Here is a 16,299-nt window from a genome sequence, read left to right on the forward strand (position 1 = left end):
TTTTCTTCCTAGTCCAACTTCGCCATGGGACGTTTTCCTAGCACCTGCAGGAAGTGTTACATGCTGGATTTTGGCTTGGCTCGGCAATTTACCAACTCATGTGGGGATGTCAGACCAGTAAGATATTTTTCACAATTGTCAATTTGATTAATTGAATATGTTAATATACTATCTTTTTTTATTATTTTTATTTTTTTCTGGAGGAGTATTTGAGTGCAATTGAACTGGTAACTGATCTGAACTTGACAAACTTCACCCCAGATCAGAAATGCCATGTAATTTATTGATTATATCCAAAGAATGGTAGTCAGGAATGAACATTGTTTCTGATTTTGGTTTGAGACATAGGTCTATTCTGTGATTTTTTTTTTTTTTTTTTTTTTTTTTTTGGATAATCAGTCTTTCCATTGGGGAAAATTGAGTGAAAAATGGGATTCATTTCAGTGAATATAATAATAGTATTGCAGATCTGAACTTCACTTGGTATTTTATACTGCAGAAAAAAAAAAAACTTTGCAGGAGAGAAAGAAAAATCAAACAGTAAACTGAATATATAATCTTCTGAAACCAAAAGTCTGAAAAATTAAAATAGTGACAGGACACTATAATTACAATATACAACAGGACATAGTTAAGGATAGTTGCTGTGTTCCCATGTGACGCAGTCTGAAGATAACTGTAGATAAAAGAATATCAATGAGGACATTACATTTTTAAGTACAGTAGAGCCTCCCTAATTCACTGATGGGGAGACCTTTTATTAATGTCAATGTTTGCAAATAAGCAAGACAATGACACAATATGTGGTGATGCTTTAAAAAAGTACATTTGCTTTATTAGACTAGTTTAGTTTACATTTTTATGATAATACTCAATAGTGTGCTAGTCAATACTGTGTAGCTTATTTGCTATTGTGATGTGAGTGGTAAAAACCATCTCTGCAGCATTTTCAATTTGATTTTGCCTAAGAATTTGGGAAAGTGGCAAACTTTTGTGCAAATTATGAGGTGTGTGAATTAGGTAAATTAGCGAGGTTCTGCTGTACTCTGTTCCTTCAGCCATAATGCTGGACATTGCAATGAAAACAAAGAGCAGGGGAGACCAACAGGGTGGCTGCTGCTGTTGGAAAGGTGAGCTAAACATTTTAAGTAGTTTGATTTTTTTATTATTATTATTTCTCAATGTTCTTCTCTTCTGTATATTTGGCTGCTTTTGATCGTTTTTCTGTCTGACTGGTAATTTTTAAAGGAAAACAATTCCCAAGATTCTATCATTTCAACATATGTATACACCAATGGTAGTATTTTCAGAAAACGTAACAGAAATACTGAATTTTCTGTTATTATCACCTACTTTTTATTTTGTAACAACTCGGTTCTTGCCTTTTGTTTTTCATTGCAGTGCCCTACAGTGTAACTGAAGCAATTCTTCAATTTAGTCTGTTTAGAGTTTTCTGACAGTATAATCTGTAATAATAGAGTGGCAGTGAGAAAAAAGTTAGTAGTTTTGTTTGTACTTAATAGTCAGTTATGGCTCTTGTCTAAATAGTAAGCAAGGCAAATGATATGGTTACTAATAAAACTTATTAATATGTTCAGTAAATGTGCTATGTGCTTCTCCTTAAAGCTATCCATCTTCTAATCTTCATTAGATTTCCTCAACAGATACTACAAATAACCTGGAAAAGTGTAAAGGCATATTCTTCAAAAACCACAGTACTCTATTGTTAAGAACCTGCTTCTCAGTTAAGGTTGAATGCTATATTTTTATAATAAGCCTAATTTTGAATATACCTAACTTCCTCTGGAAGAATCTTCAAGAATATTGAAATTTTACATATCGTCCCTGAATCCTTGAATTTCCATGACAGATGTTGTAAAAGAATCAGAAGAGAAGTTTTGGAAATTACAGTATCAGATTTTAGTTCTCTGGCAGCTTTGTATTTTCCCCAACATTGAGGAATTCCTGATGGCCAAAAGTCTTGTTTATTCAGCTCAAAAACAGTTGCTGCACGGTAAGACAAAAGAGACTTCTGTGGATGCAGTTTAAAGCAGGAAAGACTATGGCAAGACAGTATTTCTCCCCAGAAATCACTGGGGACAAAAATCTAATTGGCTTCAAGGCTAGTCAAAAAGAAAGGTGTCATGCAGTTCTTAAACGGCGTGTGGCTCATGCCGGTAAGGTGGTTGAGAGTAAAAGGGAATTACAAAAATAAGCGATGATCAGTTTTATATTGCAAATCTTCATGTTAGGTGGGAGTTCAATTGGTTGAAGCTCAAACAGTAAGAAGTTTAAAGGAGATCCTTATGGTGAGGAAGTCTGCTTTATTTTGTGAAATCAGGTCAAGAAGCAAAGAGAAAATGAGAAATTTATCAAACGGTTAAGCTACCCAACATTAGACTGTTAGTTAATTGCAGGACGTTGTACCGACACAGAGATACACAGTGACTTGCATTTGACTTTAATGTGATAACGTACTCTTGTTTCAGTTCTGTTATAGCAAAAGGAATTGTAAAATGTGAGAATTCGTTGTTCTATTCCAATATCTGAATGAAGAATGTGCTGGTGGTTACTGATCTTTTCAACTATCCGTTCAGACCCTTCTGCAGTTCTGTTGTAAGCCAGTGCTTGTTCTTGGAATCTTTTTTTTCCCCTCTCCTCTCTGGTTTCCTTTCTTCATCCATCTCCTCATATTGCTTGGTTTCCAGTTAAGCTAATTTCTTTTTTTACTTGCATTTGGGTGCCCACAGGAGTAACACAATGCCACTAAATGAAATTCTCTTTTCTCTCGGTTTTTTTTTTCCTGGCACCACAATGAAATCTAAGTGTTCTGAAGGAGCAAGAGAAAAATAGGAATTCAAACTGTTGCAGCTCTAGATTGAATTATGCCGCATCACAGAGAGAACACTTGAAGAATTTAGATGCCTGATGCACACAAGTCTGTATTAAGTTTGTGTGAAGTTTATTTCTTCAAAGGCTGAGGCATAATCAGTTTTGGATAGCTGGTAGAATAGTCCTTGACACCATCATGATACGGTCTCAAATCCCTCCTTGATTGTCCTCATTCCAAAGCATAGAGACGATACGGGCTTCCTACAAGTTGTAAGGATTAATAAACATACAACAAACGTTTGATTCAGCTGCATTTGAGAACTGATTGAAGTGATTTGCTGAACTAAAAGTAAGCAGCCAAAGGAACAGGAATCTAATATGAAGAATTTGAGCTTAAATGTTTAATATGCAGAAAGTTAGAAACAGCTGAACTCAGGGTCTTATATGAAAATTAGTGGCCAATGTTTAAGTACAGGTTTCTCTACATGTGCTGTTTGTAATGTATTGGCAATGAAGTACAAAGACAGACAGCAATAATAATGAGTCTGGAGAAATTCTGAAGAACTTGCAGAAACATTCCGATAGAAAATGTTCATGTGTTGAAGTAGAAATGAAGATTCATTCAGGTTAAAGAACTTAAACATTTTTGCCAGTATCTCAGTAATTACTTTTGTTTCATATTGTTATTACAGTGGTTACTAAACATACCAGATTTCATTGCAAAAAATGCATTGATGACACAGTCTCTGCCCTAGCATAGGTTTGGTTTTCCCTCCTCTTTCCTACTGTTTCTATATGTATATAGACACATTCTGAACATCAGTTTCTTTGTGTGCACTTACCTGCCTCCTATCTACTCCAAATCACGTGCTATGGAACCAAGTCTCCCACTCGTCATATTAATGTAATTACAAGGTTTTAATGAATAATCATAGACTCTGTTTGGGCAAATTTTACAATAGCATTGGATTCATCTGTGTTTACTGCAGTCTGTTTTCTCTTCTTGCTGCCATGCTCTTCCACCTTCCTGAAATGTCTGCAGAGTTAAGTCAAAAACAGCTCTATCCTCTGTGATAAATTATTCTCTAGAGTAAGTGGATGTAATTAACAGCAAAAATTGCTCCCAGGAATTTTGTGCACTGTAGAAAAACAAAGCCTTTGTTTAAGTACTGCTCATTTCACTTGAGCATAATTTAGCTTTTTCTCCTTGATTTCTTGGCACTAATTTCTTGAATGATCATTTGATTGTTGTTTATTGTTAAAGAGAGTTTTTAAAATGAGACATTGTGCTATGCTGACTAGCATGAGCACATATTTTATTTTATGATTTACAGTGAAATAAAATAAGTTTATTTCAGTGGTTTCTTCTTTTGCCATTTACCATAAGTGGTGTTTATTCCAAAGTTCGCAACAAGTAAAGCTACTCTGGTTTAGTCTGTCTTGAAATTAGTAGTGGATCATATATTAGTAAATTGATATGATTATATTTGTTAACTTGATTTAATGAATACATATTTTTATCTAGGAATCACAGTATAATCAAGCTTGCAAAGAAAATTGCATAAGTAGGTTAGTCTACAATTGAAAGAAAATCCATACAGTTTGTTTTTACTGAGAGATGTTAGCATCCAGAATTTTAAGATTTCTGCAATTCTACCGTTAGAACAATATCTCCTTTTTTTTCTTTCTTGTGCCCTTGCTCATTTGTTGCTAATTTATAGCTTTCCCTATGCGCATGTAGTAACAATGTACCATCTATTGTAATTTTCTTTTCCTGTACTGGGTTTTCTTCCCATCATTGCTACCTTCTATCTTCTGCCGTTCCTATCGGCTTTCTCTCCTCCTTTTCTCCACTTCCCATTAATACAAATCTTGAGCCTGCATATGAATCTTTTCTGCCTCTTCCTCTTTACCTTTGGTTACAGTCTTCTGTTCTGACTTTCCTCTGGCTCCAGCTTTTGTCATGATTTAATTTCTAGTCTTCTCCTTCAGTGTATAACTCCACAGTCTTATGTTCCCTCCTTTTCCCCTTCATCTTCAGGCTGTCTTACTCATAAACACATCATCAGCTGTAGGCTCATGATTCACAGATCCATGTCCCTGTTGCAATACTGTCTCCTTCTGTTCAGCTAAAACTGCGTCCTCTGCCTGTAGTACCTTTGCGAATGTCTAATGATGAACTCAAACTCAGCATGGTTAATGTAGAGCGCTCAGTCTCCTTTCTCGTGTGCCAAGCGCTCATTGCTACTTCTGTTCATAATAACTGCATACGCTACCCGCTTCTGTCACCAGGCTCACTGGCAGTTTAGACTCACCTTGTCTTTTCATCCAGCCTGTGTCTAAATCTTGACAGTGTTTTCTGTGTAATGTGTCTGAGATAAAAGTTTTATTTTTCCATTCACAAACCTGAAATTCTTGTCTAGGCTAGCCATCCCCTAACCTGACTGTTACAACATCCTTTTTGTGGCTTGACAAGTACGAGACTTTTTCCTTGGCAAATACAAGCGTTCAGAGTGCTATTGCAGAAACAGTTTATGTAATTCGTTTTGATCATGTCACCCTTCCAAAATGCATCAAACAAACTACATACTTTCATTTTTAAGGCTCTTCGGGGTCTTTGACCACCAAGCCTGTCACCTCTTGCTCCCAGGAAAAATGAGTAACAGTGAAGATGATGATTCACAGTAAAGATGGTGACTCCTGTTTCCATTACCTGCTTCTAGATTTTGAAGAAAGGGATTTCATGCTTTACTTCAAATTGCTCTTTATGCTGGAAAGGGGGTATCTCTATTCATCCAAAAAGTCCTTACTTTTTTTTAAATCTCTCTTGTTTGGAAAGAAATCTAGAAAAGTGTGCTTATTTTCTTTAGAGTTGAAAATTCTTTGTTTGACCCTTAAACCTAGAAATACAATCTGTTGTGACCGTAGTTATTATTTAATATTTAAATGGAAGGAGTACTTAACAGCAAAAGGCAGTATGTAATGCCAGCCTGGATAGCACTATGGAAACATGGAGATAATGTTTTATCAGGAAGAGATTATATTCTAGTAAAAGAAATGATACATGAGTGATAGGAAGTCTTATTAATACACATGTTGTATACATATTCCTAGCTTCTTATTCTGAATTACTTAGAAAATAGTTTCAATATCCCATGTTCAGTTTGGCTATTATTAGTTGTCCTATTTCTCATAGACAGGTTTGGAGGGAGGTTTTTATATTTTCATTTTGTTCCTGAGAAGTTCTAGTGTCTCTTAGCCTTCTTTCCTGAAAGAATGATCATTTCTATATGAAATTTCAAAGAAAAGAGCTTAGAATGAGGAAGCCTTTCATAGAGATTAGCTCCAACAATTCTACTAAGGGTCCAGGCCTTACCGCTGTCAAACAGGGTCCCTGGAGTTTCATTTTCATTGTTGTCAGATCCTAAGACACCTCTATGTCATTTTTAGAGATGTCCTTTATCTTCACACTACCTGTCTTAATTTCAGACTCTGTGCTGGTTTAGCTCTATTAAAATCATGCTACTAAGGACTCCTTTCCAGCCGTAGATGTTCCTGTGATTCTGTCATTATGAAGAGCAGGAATTTCTATGAATATGTGGTACTAATCAAATTTCTGACTCATCTCCTCTGAGATGGAAATGGGAGAGGAATATTATTCTTCTGTCTGGTTTTTACTAGCTCCCACAGTATAGATGCTGGAACAACTCAGGTGGCCTCTTCAGAGTCTGTAATAACATATGAGAATGCTGGAGTCAGCTCGACTGTATTAAAGGTGAAAAACATTTGCCTGTTTTTGCTTCTGAACATAGAAGTGCAGTCACAGCAATCACCTTTTTCAGCTTCTCCAGGATTCTTCTTACATGCATGAATTTAAACTCTTCATCCTGATACAGCTTTCTGACATTTTTTTTAGTTGCTTCACATGCATCTTTTTAAGGTGGTGGTAATGATTTATTGTGTTTTTAAATTAAATCTATATTATGCTGAGTGGAGCTAAATTCCTAACTCTCTTGTCTGTACCTTGGCACCGCTTTGGCATCTTTGGTATGTCTTACAAAGCAAACATCTTTGATATAGTTGAATACCTTACTTTATGAATCCTAAATCTGCCCTTTCTGTAACTTAAAAAACAAACAAACAAAAAACCAAAAAAACCCTAAAATGTATTTGTTTTGCAACAAATGATCATAAGTAGAGCTCTGCCTATGAAATTTAGATTTATGAGGGCATGTCTGGGAATTTAGCTTTCTATTATCATCCATTCTTGATGGAGCAGATAGCCAAAATATTTTTATCATTGAATAAGCCAGAAATATCATTTGTCAGCCTGTATTCCAGTTGTATATTGAGTATTCTTGAATTATAAGTCATTCAGCCAAATTCTTTTCTTCCACATGCTTGTAAAGAGGCCTTAATGCTGAGAATATGAAGACATGCCCTAGTGTAGAATTTGGCCTGTATAATACAGATGTCTATCAAAATTGTTTTTAAATGTGTTGTAATTGCAAGCCTGTAAAGACCTTTTTATTTAGCAGAAGAGTTAGGGAAGAAAATGAGGAAAAATGATGAACACGAATCCCAAATTCACTATGAATACGTGACCTAAATGTTGTTTTTCGTAGAAGACAGTTGAAATTATCCTCTTCTGTATCATCCAAGAAAAAATTAGCCCACTGAGGTATGAAATACTCTTCAAATGGTACAGCAGAATGGTATGTTTTAAATTTCAGCATATGTGGGTCATGGAGTGCTATCAATTTAAAAGATTTCATTCACTTAGTCCATCAAAAACAAATTCCCCTGGATCTCTGAGAGAACTTTTCTAGTCACCAGTAAAACTGCTTCTGATGTTTTCTGATGTCATCGTGGTGCAGATGGAAGTAGATATCTGAAATGACTCCCTAACTAATGAGTATAAAATCTCTTTTTTTTTTTAGATATTGCATATGCTTTTGCACCCTTTCATACAATGTACTTATCCAGTACTACCCCCTAAAATATTATTAAATTATTATAAATGCAGAAATGTTTCTATTGATCTGTATTAAGATAGTTTTCTTAATTAGTCTGACTTATGACCTTCTCTTGTGTTTAGGACACACATTAATTAGTTTTCTTTTTAAGCCTTTGATCCATTGTTATAAAGATGCTTATAGCATTTAATAAATCTAAGCACATGCATATACAACTTGAGGGATTTATTTGTATTCACACCAGTATGTGGTGTTGTTGAGCAATCATAAAATGGTAATAGGATATGAAAAGTGAATATTGTTTGTAGACTTAGTTCTTGCCTTAGAGCATATTTATTATCCCTGACTTCTAAATACTGTTTTGAAATAAGCAGGTTTAATATAAAAGAACTTCTCTCAGAAAGTAGCATTTAAAGAATAGGAAGACGAGTCTCAAGAGAGCACTTTGCTCAACATTTGTAGTGTTTAATGTATTTTTCTTTACATTTTTTGGGTGTCATGTGTGGACTGTTGATTTACAGAATTGAGGAGCAAGCAGTTTTCAGCCTAATTTGTTGCTTTTCACCCAGTGGGATTTGTAATAGCATGATTATTCACCTTTGGATTAGATTATCTAAAATGACCTTCATTTGGTTTGCAGCAGGCAGCTGACAGTGTGACTGATTTTGAAGGTAAAAAATAAGACTCAAAGGAGATATTCTTGGTGGATAAACAGCATGATAGATGATGGAATCTAAGAAATTGCTTCTGTAGATATTAACTCCTTTAGTGCCACATTTTCTTATCCATCAAAAGCCCCCTTTTCTAGAGTAGTGCAGAACAGTCATAAAGCTAAACGTTTGGAAGTCAGTAAGCAACAGCTTCTTATATAAACTACTGCTACAGAATGCACTATTTTTTACATATCTGAAGGACAAATGATTGAAGTGATATATGTGCTTGTCCTCTTAATTATCAGTTAGATTTTCCTGAATCCTAAACTCAGAGACCTAGCCAATGGTATGTTGTTTGGGTCATTCATTCTGTCTGACGCAAGCTTTGAGTACAAAATGTTGGCATTAAAACAGCAGACGAGTTCCACCATTTTTTAAAATTGGGAATAAATTGCTATAAACATAGAAATCTATGTGTGTCTGTTCACAAAACTAGTATCAAATCTCTTCCTTACTCCTCCTGATACTTAAAATTTTCCCTTCCATCACTTCCTTTTTTGCTCTTTTCTATAATCTTCTTTTCCCTTATTGTAGCTGAAATATCCTTTTTCCTCTCTAGTTCTCTCTTCAGACTTCTTTTTCTAAATCCAATGACAGCAGAACTTTTTTCATTAAGCAGTGAAATATTATTTCTCCAATGCATTTCCCAAATGTTTTAGTTGTAGCTGTCCTTATTCCCCTTCCAACAAAGTGAATGGCAAATTTCCATAAGTCTTGTCTTTACACACTGACCTTGTAGGAAGTATTCTGTTATAAAATTGGTAAAAAATGATATAATTAATCATAAATCATAAATGTAATGTAATTGTTAGAGAAAGAATAATCATTTTGGTATTCCATAATGATTTTTTAAATGTAACTCTAAATTTTATCATTTTTCTTATGAGTAGGGAGGAAGAGGTAATTTCAGGAACTTAGGGGAAGAAATTTTTTTCAGAGACTACTTCATGTAATTAAAATGTTTGTGTTAAAGCTTGGTTAGTCTGTGCCAGTGTCTGGATTTACCGGCAAAATGAAATACCTTTATTGCTTAAGGACCCAGAGTGTTTAGATTCTCTTGGATTTTTCAGTCAGCAGAGGCAGTTTTCTCACTTGTTCCAAATATTAGCCTTAGCCTTAAATTGAAATAGTTTCAGGTGTGGTTTTCTTATGGTAGTATTATTTTACTACACTAATCTGCTTCAGTTGGTAAATTTTCAAATTGAAAGAAAAATAGGTTAAACATTAAAATATGAAGCAACAAAAAAGTGTGTTGAGAACTGTTTTTCATGCTACAAAGAGTTGTTCTCTGTCACAAGAACTATTGTAAAATGAAGCATTTTATTTTAAATACTAGTTTTGAAATTGCTTCATTTTACCAAAGTTGTCCTGTTGCTCAGGTAACTGTCTCTTGAATTACTTTTTAAGAGCTAATTTCAAAGAGAGGGGAACATGTTTCTTATATCTCATTAATAAGATATTTATAAAATGTATGATTGTGTCTGGGAAAGTACCAAAGGGCTGCAGTTCATTAAGTTGCATGATCTGACACTGTTACCTTGTTAGAACTTAAAACTCAGAAAATAACATTCACTGCAGCTTGTAGGATTGTGAAGGATGTATGCAAGGAAAGAATGAGAAATGTGTATCATAACAGCTGTGTTACTTGGAAGAGTACTTAATAGAAATGAGAGCTTATGTAATGTTGTTTTATGTTTTCTGTTAAATTTACTTAATCTTGGTTTTTTATTCCCCCCCCCTCCCAAAAGACCTTGGAGTCTGACTTCAACATATCATGACAAAGCTCATAGCATGTCAGGCTTGATTTTGAATGCAAACACCATATTCTAGATGTATTAGTGCTAACATCATGTGCCTTAGAGTACAGACGACCTCTCCCTGTTTTGCCACCTAATCTGCATGTTTTATATTCACTTGAAGAATTATAGAACATGACATAATTCTTGCAGGTCCTTCAAAATATATTCACCCTATTAACATATGAATCACTAATTGGAGCGGATAGTTTTTTTTCTGCACATGGATTCTTGTGCATCAAAGATTTAATGCTATTTTATTAGAGTTGTTCTGAACACCCAAATGCACTCTCTAAAAACTAAAGTAAATATAGAACTCTCTATTACAAACTATATACAATATATAAAATATATTGCATATGCATAATTTTTTCCTGCAACTATGCAGTTGTTTTCAGTGGTTTGAGCCCTGGCTCTTTGTCCATTTTGTTTTTTTGCCTGGAGCATATTGCAACCACCCATACTTTTGAGAAACCCTAAACAACGTGTGCATGGCTGAGATTAGGAAGAAGAATATGGAAAGTCAGGGAGTAGTGTGTATATAGGCTTCTGAAACAATTTTTATTGTGTTGGGGACAGTGCTGGGATGCAGGCATTTTGGGGAGATGTAGACTAAAATTCTAGAATGGAAGTTAATAAAAAGATTGGTGGGAGGAGCCTTGTATGGGGCCCAAAAGGGTAGGAAGAGTGGAAAATGCATGCGGTAAGTAGAACATGAGCTGCTGGCTGTGATGGGGTCTGTTAAAAGAAGGAAGGAGCCAACAGGGGAAGGAAGAAATTGTTGGAAGAAAGAGGAAGCCAAAAATTATTGGTAGTGAATGGTAGAGATAGAACTGATTGCTCCAAAGCAGAGTACTTGGAATTGAATTGTGAGGAGACTTTCTTTAATTGTCAGACAAATACATTTAACAGCATGCAAATTTTGTGTATTAATTAGAATTCAAAGTCTACAGTCTTCTGCTTTGAAGGCGGCTGTCAGAGGGTTATTTTCCCCACCACTTTGTCTCCTGTTGTCTAAGCAATAGTGAAAATAAATAGTAGTAGCATCTGTGTTTTCTTGAGACAAGGAATAAAATATTCTTTTTGGATATAAACCTAACTTCATACAGCCTTCAGTTTGTATGTCTCTAATTACATGGTGATAATGGAAAGTGAACGTGTCAGCTGTGGTGCAGAAATAGAAAACCTTGAGAGGCAAAATTCAAAGGACATTTGCTTTTTTTAACATCATTAGTACTAGAGCTAGCTCTTGGGCTGTTGTCGCTGCTTCTGTTTTAAAATGAATGTTAACTGCAGCTGTTCTTTGAAGTACTATTAACTTGGAGGTAAAGAATGCAAAAAAAAAAAAAAAAAAAGGAATAGCTAATGTTTGCTTTTAAAAGGATTAATCTTCCTCTTACAGAGTATTTAAAAACTAATTTATGAGGTCATAAATCTTTCAAGGCTGTTAAATTCAATCATCACATGTTATCTCAGATCTGATTTTCATGGTCTTTCATTTATGTGTTTCCTTGTACTAAGAAGATGGTATAAAGGGTATGCAAACTAAGTTGACAAAACTAGGGGGAAATGCAATTTAAAAAATATCCATGAGAAGGAGGTGTTTAGGATAAAAATTTTTCATCTAAAACATCTGGGTTTTTTTCTACTGAATATACAGGTCTTTTTTTGAGTGAAAGCCTATAGAATTATTCAAATTAACAGAGAATGCCTTGAGTCTGGTGATTTGGACTCGCCAGAGCTGGCTGAGGGAGTGAGCTCTTTTTTGCCTGGCTTGGTGCATGGTCTGGAGTTTGGGCTTCCTCTTTGAGAGTGTCCTGCCTGGTGGGGTGCAGGGTGGTCTGAGAGAGTCTCTCTGTTTTGCCTGCAAAGCTATTGTATTTAGCATAAATAATGCTTTGCAGGTCAAAGGGAGAGTTACTGCCTGACTGCTTTTTTTCCATCCCCACCATCCTCCCACCCTTCCCAGTGACTAGATTTTAGGTCATTCTTTGATTGCTGTTTAAACAAAATGAAGAGCTTCAACAGAATTCTCACCCTGATAGGTTTGTTTAGCATGACCTTAGTTTTAAGTGTCTAACCTTTCATGTATTTATTTCAAATACTTAAAAAATAATTCTTTTAATATGCATTAAGGAGGTTTACAGTCTTTTAGATCTTACTTGCTAGACTTTTATCCATGATTTTGACACCTTAAACCTCATGAAACTGGAAGGCATGTTTTAAGAACAACTGGGAAAAAAGCACAATGTTTCTGATATGCATAAATGGATTACAAAACTCTTACTCTAAAAAATAACAAAAGTACTAAAATCCAAAGGAAGTAAGAGTATCTACCAAAATCCTCCAAGGAGTTGCTCATACTCTTTATCGTTACTGTGAAGAACTAAATAACCTGCCAGCAACAAAATTCTCTGCTATGACTCCTGCTGAAGCAGAAGATTTGTCAGTAGTAGCTGTAAAGACTGATTCTTAGAAGAAGGCTTAAATGAAAAGAGTTGTGAATGTGAATGTTTAGATCTTTTTATTCACTAGGGAAGCCATTACAAATCTGTTCACATCCAGCTCTGAACATGTTATTCTATTCAGGTGTTTGTTTACAAAACCAGATAAATGCCATTTGTCTATCTTCAGTGCTCTCAGGTTCTGAGCATTTTCCAGCAAATGGGTTTTTATCTTCAAGTTTCACTTTTGGACAACCACAAATGGTGTTCTGGAAATACACTTTAAGAAGCCAAATTCTTAAAAATAAATAAATAGATAAACACACTGCACAGAAATGCATTGGTAAACGTCAAAGTGCAGAGTACGAAAACAGTTTTGAAAACTTTCAAAGACTTCATGTCTATTGTAATTCAGTTAATACAGGGATACATTACATATACATGTGTATACGTTTCTTGAAGCGTATATTCATCCTTTTATTATTTTCTTTTTTACTTTATTAAGATTTGACAACTTTTTTGCATTTGAACTGTATGATGTTTCTTTTTTTTCTTTTAATATTGTGGATGATCTTGATTGCTTAGTGAGATGAGACTATTTCCTTCTTATTCTACCTTACCTTCTTGTCTTTTCGAGCACTTGTTGATGCCCGAATGGTAGGGCATGCCCTCACTTTTTAGAAAAAGAAGAAAAATCTTGCTAAATGTACAGGGGCATGTTGCAAGAAAGTTGATAATATTTAGCTTATTTTTTAGCTGCCAGCCTCTCAGAATTGAACTTACTCCCTTCAACTTGTATTTTTGTAGTCTCAAAAAAGGTAAAATTTGTATTGGACAAACCTCTGTCTAATATGTTTTGGATGGAATTGCAAATTATATATTTCTGTGGATGAAAGAGAACAGTTTTTACAGTACTGGAAGAGTGGGGGCAATAAGCATTAAATGCTTCTAATGATGGGTGAGGAATTGGGACAATTTCAAAAATTGTGAAGCCATTCTCTCTATGAAAAAAGATCACAGAAAAGCTTTTGTCCTCTCTGAAGGCAAATTAGACCCTCAGACTGATTAAAGATGAATTGCTTGTATATACTTCTCAATATCCTTTTCAAGTAAATGCTGCAATGGACTGATCTACAAACAATGATTTTACTTTTAGAAAAAAGTCTTGGAGGTGGTCCTCTGGTAGTACTGACTAAAACCGGTGCCTTTGGCTTTATTGCCCCACTGCCAATATTGTTTTAGAATATGTGTAAGTAACTACTCCTGAACAATGCTCTGTCTGCCTGCATTTATAATAAATGAGAGACTATAAACCTGAATTTGTTCAAGAACAGCTACTTGGCTTTGCGTTCAGATGAAAATTCAGATTAAATTGAAGACCCCTTATTAAATTTAAAGAATAGACAAGTCTTCAGTCTACTCAGGAAAGCTGCAAAATGTATCAGGTTTTAGTTTCACCTACACAGGAGGAAAATACTTTCTGTCTTCAGCATTCCTTGATATGTTCTCTGTTTGGAGTGATACAGATTAAAGCAGAACCCAGGGACTACTAGGACATGGTTTTTTGTTTTTTTTGTTTTTTTTTTTTTAATGAGTACAGTGTTAAATGACAGTAGTTTATATGGAAAAGAATTAAATAGTACAAAACAGTTCCAGGGAGCTGTTTCAATTGATAGTACTCCACACTAAACATACATATTTTAAGCAATTATTTATTGTTAACTGGCTTAAAAGACCATCCTTCCAAACCTGACTCAAATTATTGAAAGCCATATGCTGTGGGGTAATGGTCCAGGTCATTTTGTTATGTGTGTTTTTTTCAGTGGTTGTTTCTTGCTATGAGGAAGCATTTTGTTGCTGGCATCTACTTTGTGCTGTCTTTTCTCACTAATGTTGTCTCTCATGCCTTAACAGTACATTATGCAGTTATGTGATTGGTAGAGGATTACATATTTGCACCTAAACAAGTAAAATGTTATCTATTACCCTTCCTCTTGAAATCATCTCATCTTCCGCAGCTCTACTGCCCATCTCATTAATATTAAATGTCTGTGTTGTCACTTAAACTTGCAATGCAATCTTGAATTCCTCCTCTCCGTTTCCTTTTATCTTCAAGTCTCACTAAATGATATTGCTTTCTCACTAAAACTTATGCAGTCAAACATCTCTAAAATGCATCCATGTGCCTTCTCTCTCCTGATAAAATTTTCATCAGTCTTTCGATTATTTCCCTACCAGGTGCTGCAACTTCTGTTTTAGCCTCCTTTTTTCCCCATCATTCCTGTGTGAGTAGAGATTACTGTGGTCAAGTCTCACTAATAATTGCACTGTTGTGTAGTTGGACTGTTGTCCAGGGTACAAGTGATAGACGTGGTGATGAAGTTTCTCTGCAGTTGCAGGTGCTATGGTATTATACACGATATGTTATGAGGAGAAATCTGAACACAAAGATAATCCTATCCTTTCTAGGAATGGAGGCTTCTGAAAAATCCAAGAACTTGAATAATTCAGCATATACGGTTGAGCTTAGCGTGCAGGCACCCCGTGGTGTGGAGCAAGAGCTACATAGCCGTTCAGGCATGGCACAGGAAGCACCCAGGAGCTTTCCGGTGCTCCCTCGGGAGCAGTTTGCTCAGGCTCAGCAGAAGGGTTGTTGGTTAGTGTGGTGTCTGACTAATAATACCACTACCTACTGCTCCTTAGCGTTGTAGAAAGACTCAAATTAAGGGAAGGATGATGGAGGAAGCAAGCTGTGTTAATAAATTCCTATCTGCCTAATAGTCCTCTGAGGCTTTTACATGTTTTACATGTGTGTGGGTGTGTGTGCGTGTGTATATATATGTATATTTCAGAGTAGTTCTTTCGTAAGTTGTGCATCTGAACAAATGTGCCACTATCTCATCACCAAGTTTCTTGGAGCAGGAAGGTGGCAAAAAGTAACTTTTCCTCCTCAGCATTTGCAGGAAAGCATGTATGATGTACTAGACACCTCAACATTAATGGTTACAAAATAGAGAGCTGCCCTGCATGTAATAGTGGCATGAAAAGTTCCCAGGATGAAATGTCCATAACTGGGTAATCTAAAAGCAGAATTATTTTTAGGAAGTTCTCCATTGCTTGTCTAACAAAGACAGAAATTAGTACAAACAAGGAATTAAAAACAGAAGAGTAATGTCCCATGTTAAAATGGCTCTGTAACTTAAAATGTTTCTTCCCTGTCCAGTTCTTTCAACCTGTCCTAACCAAGTCATTTTGTGGATTCCATCTAACGCTTTTCAGATTTTCCCTTATTCCTTCACAGGTCTCTGATTAGATCTCATGAAATAAGAGGGAATGGAGTGCCTGAGGGATCCGAAATTGCCAGGGAAGACAGGAGCAGGAGGAAGGAAAAAACGGGTGACTGAGAGTGAATGTAATTCTCCTGCCCCATTCCTTCTCTGCTGTGGAAGTGAAGGTACCAGCTGCTAAAATAAAGAACAGGAAACATCTGTTGGTACTGCAAAGGTGTCATGTAAATTCCTCAGTGAACTTTAAAACT

At 35.5% G+C, this 16,299-nt stretch overlaps 1 protein-coding gene across 4 annotated transcripts in view; it reads left to right on the forward strand.

Annotated features, from left to right (window-relative positions):
* The window catches only part of TTBK2 (tau tubulin kinase 2), a 109,853-nt gene that overhangs the window by 44,111 nt on the left and 49,443 nt on the right, over window positions 1–16,299 (forward strand). For 3 of the 4 annotated variants that reach the window (XM_064512575.1, XM_064512576.1, XM_064512577.1), the window contains exon 6: window positions 13–117. In XM_064512575.1, coding sequence (XP_064368645.1) covers window positions 13–117 — 105 coding nt within the window. Of the gene's footprint in view, window positions 1–12; window positions 118–1,060; window positions 1,131–16,299 lie in introns of those variants that run through there. The other variant, XM_064512578.1, reaches the window with a different exon arrangement.

This window comes from Dromaius novaehollandiae, chromosome 5 (assembly GCF_036370855.1).
Source record: "Dromaius novaehollandiae isolate bDroNov1 chromosome 5, bDroNov1.hap1, whole genome shotgun sequence".
Lineage (NCBI taxonomy): Eukaryota > Metazoa > Chordata > Aves > Casuariiformes > Dromaiidae > Dromaius > Dromaius novaehollandiae.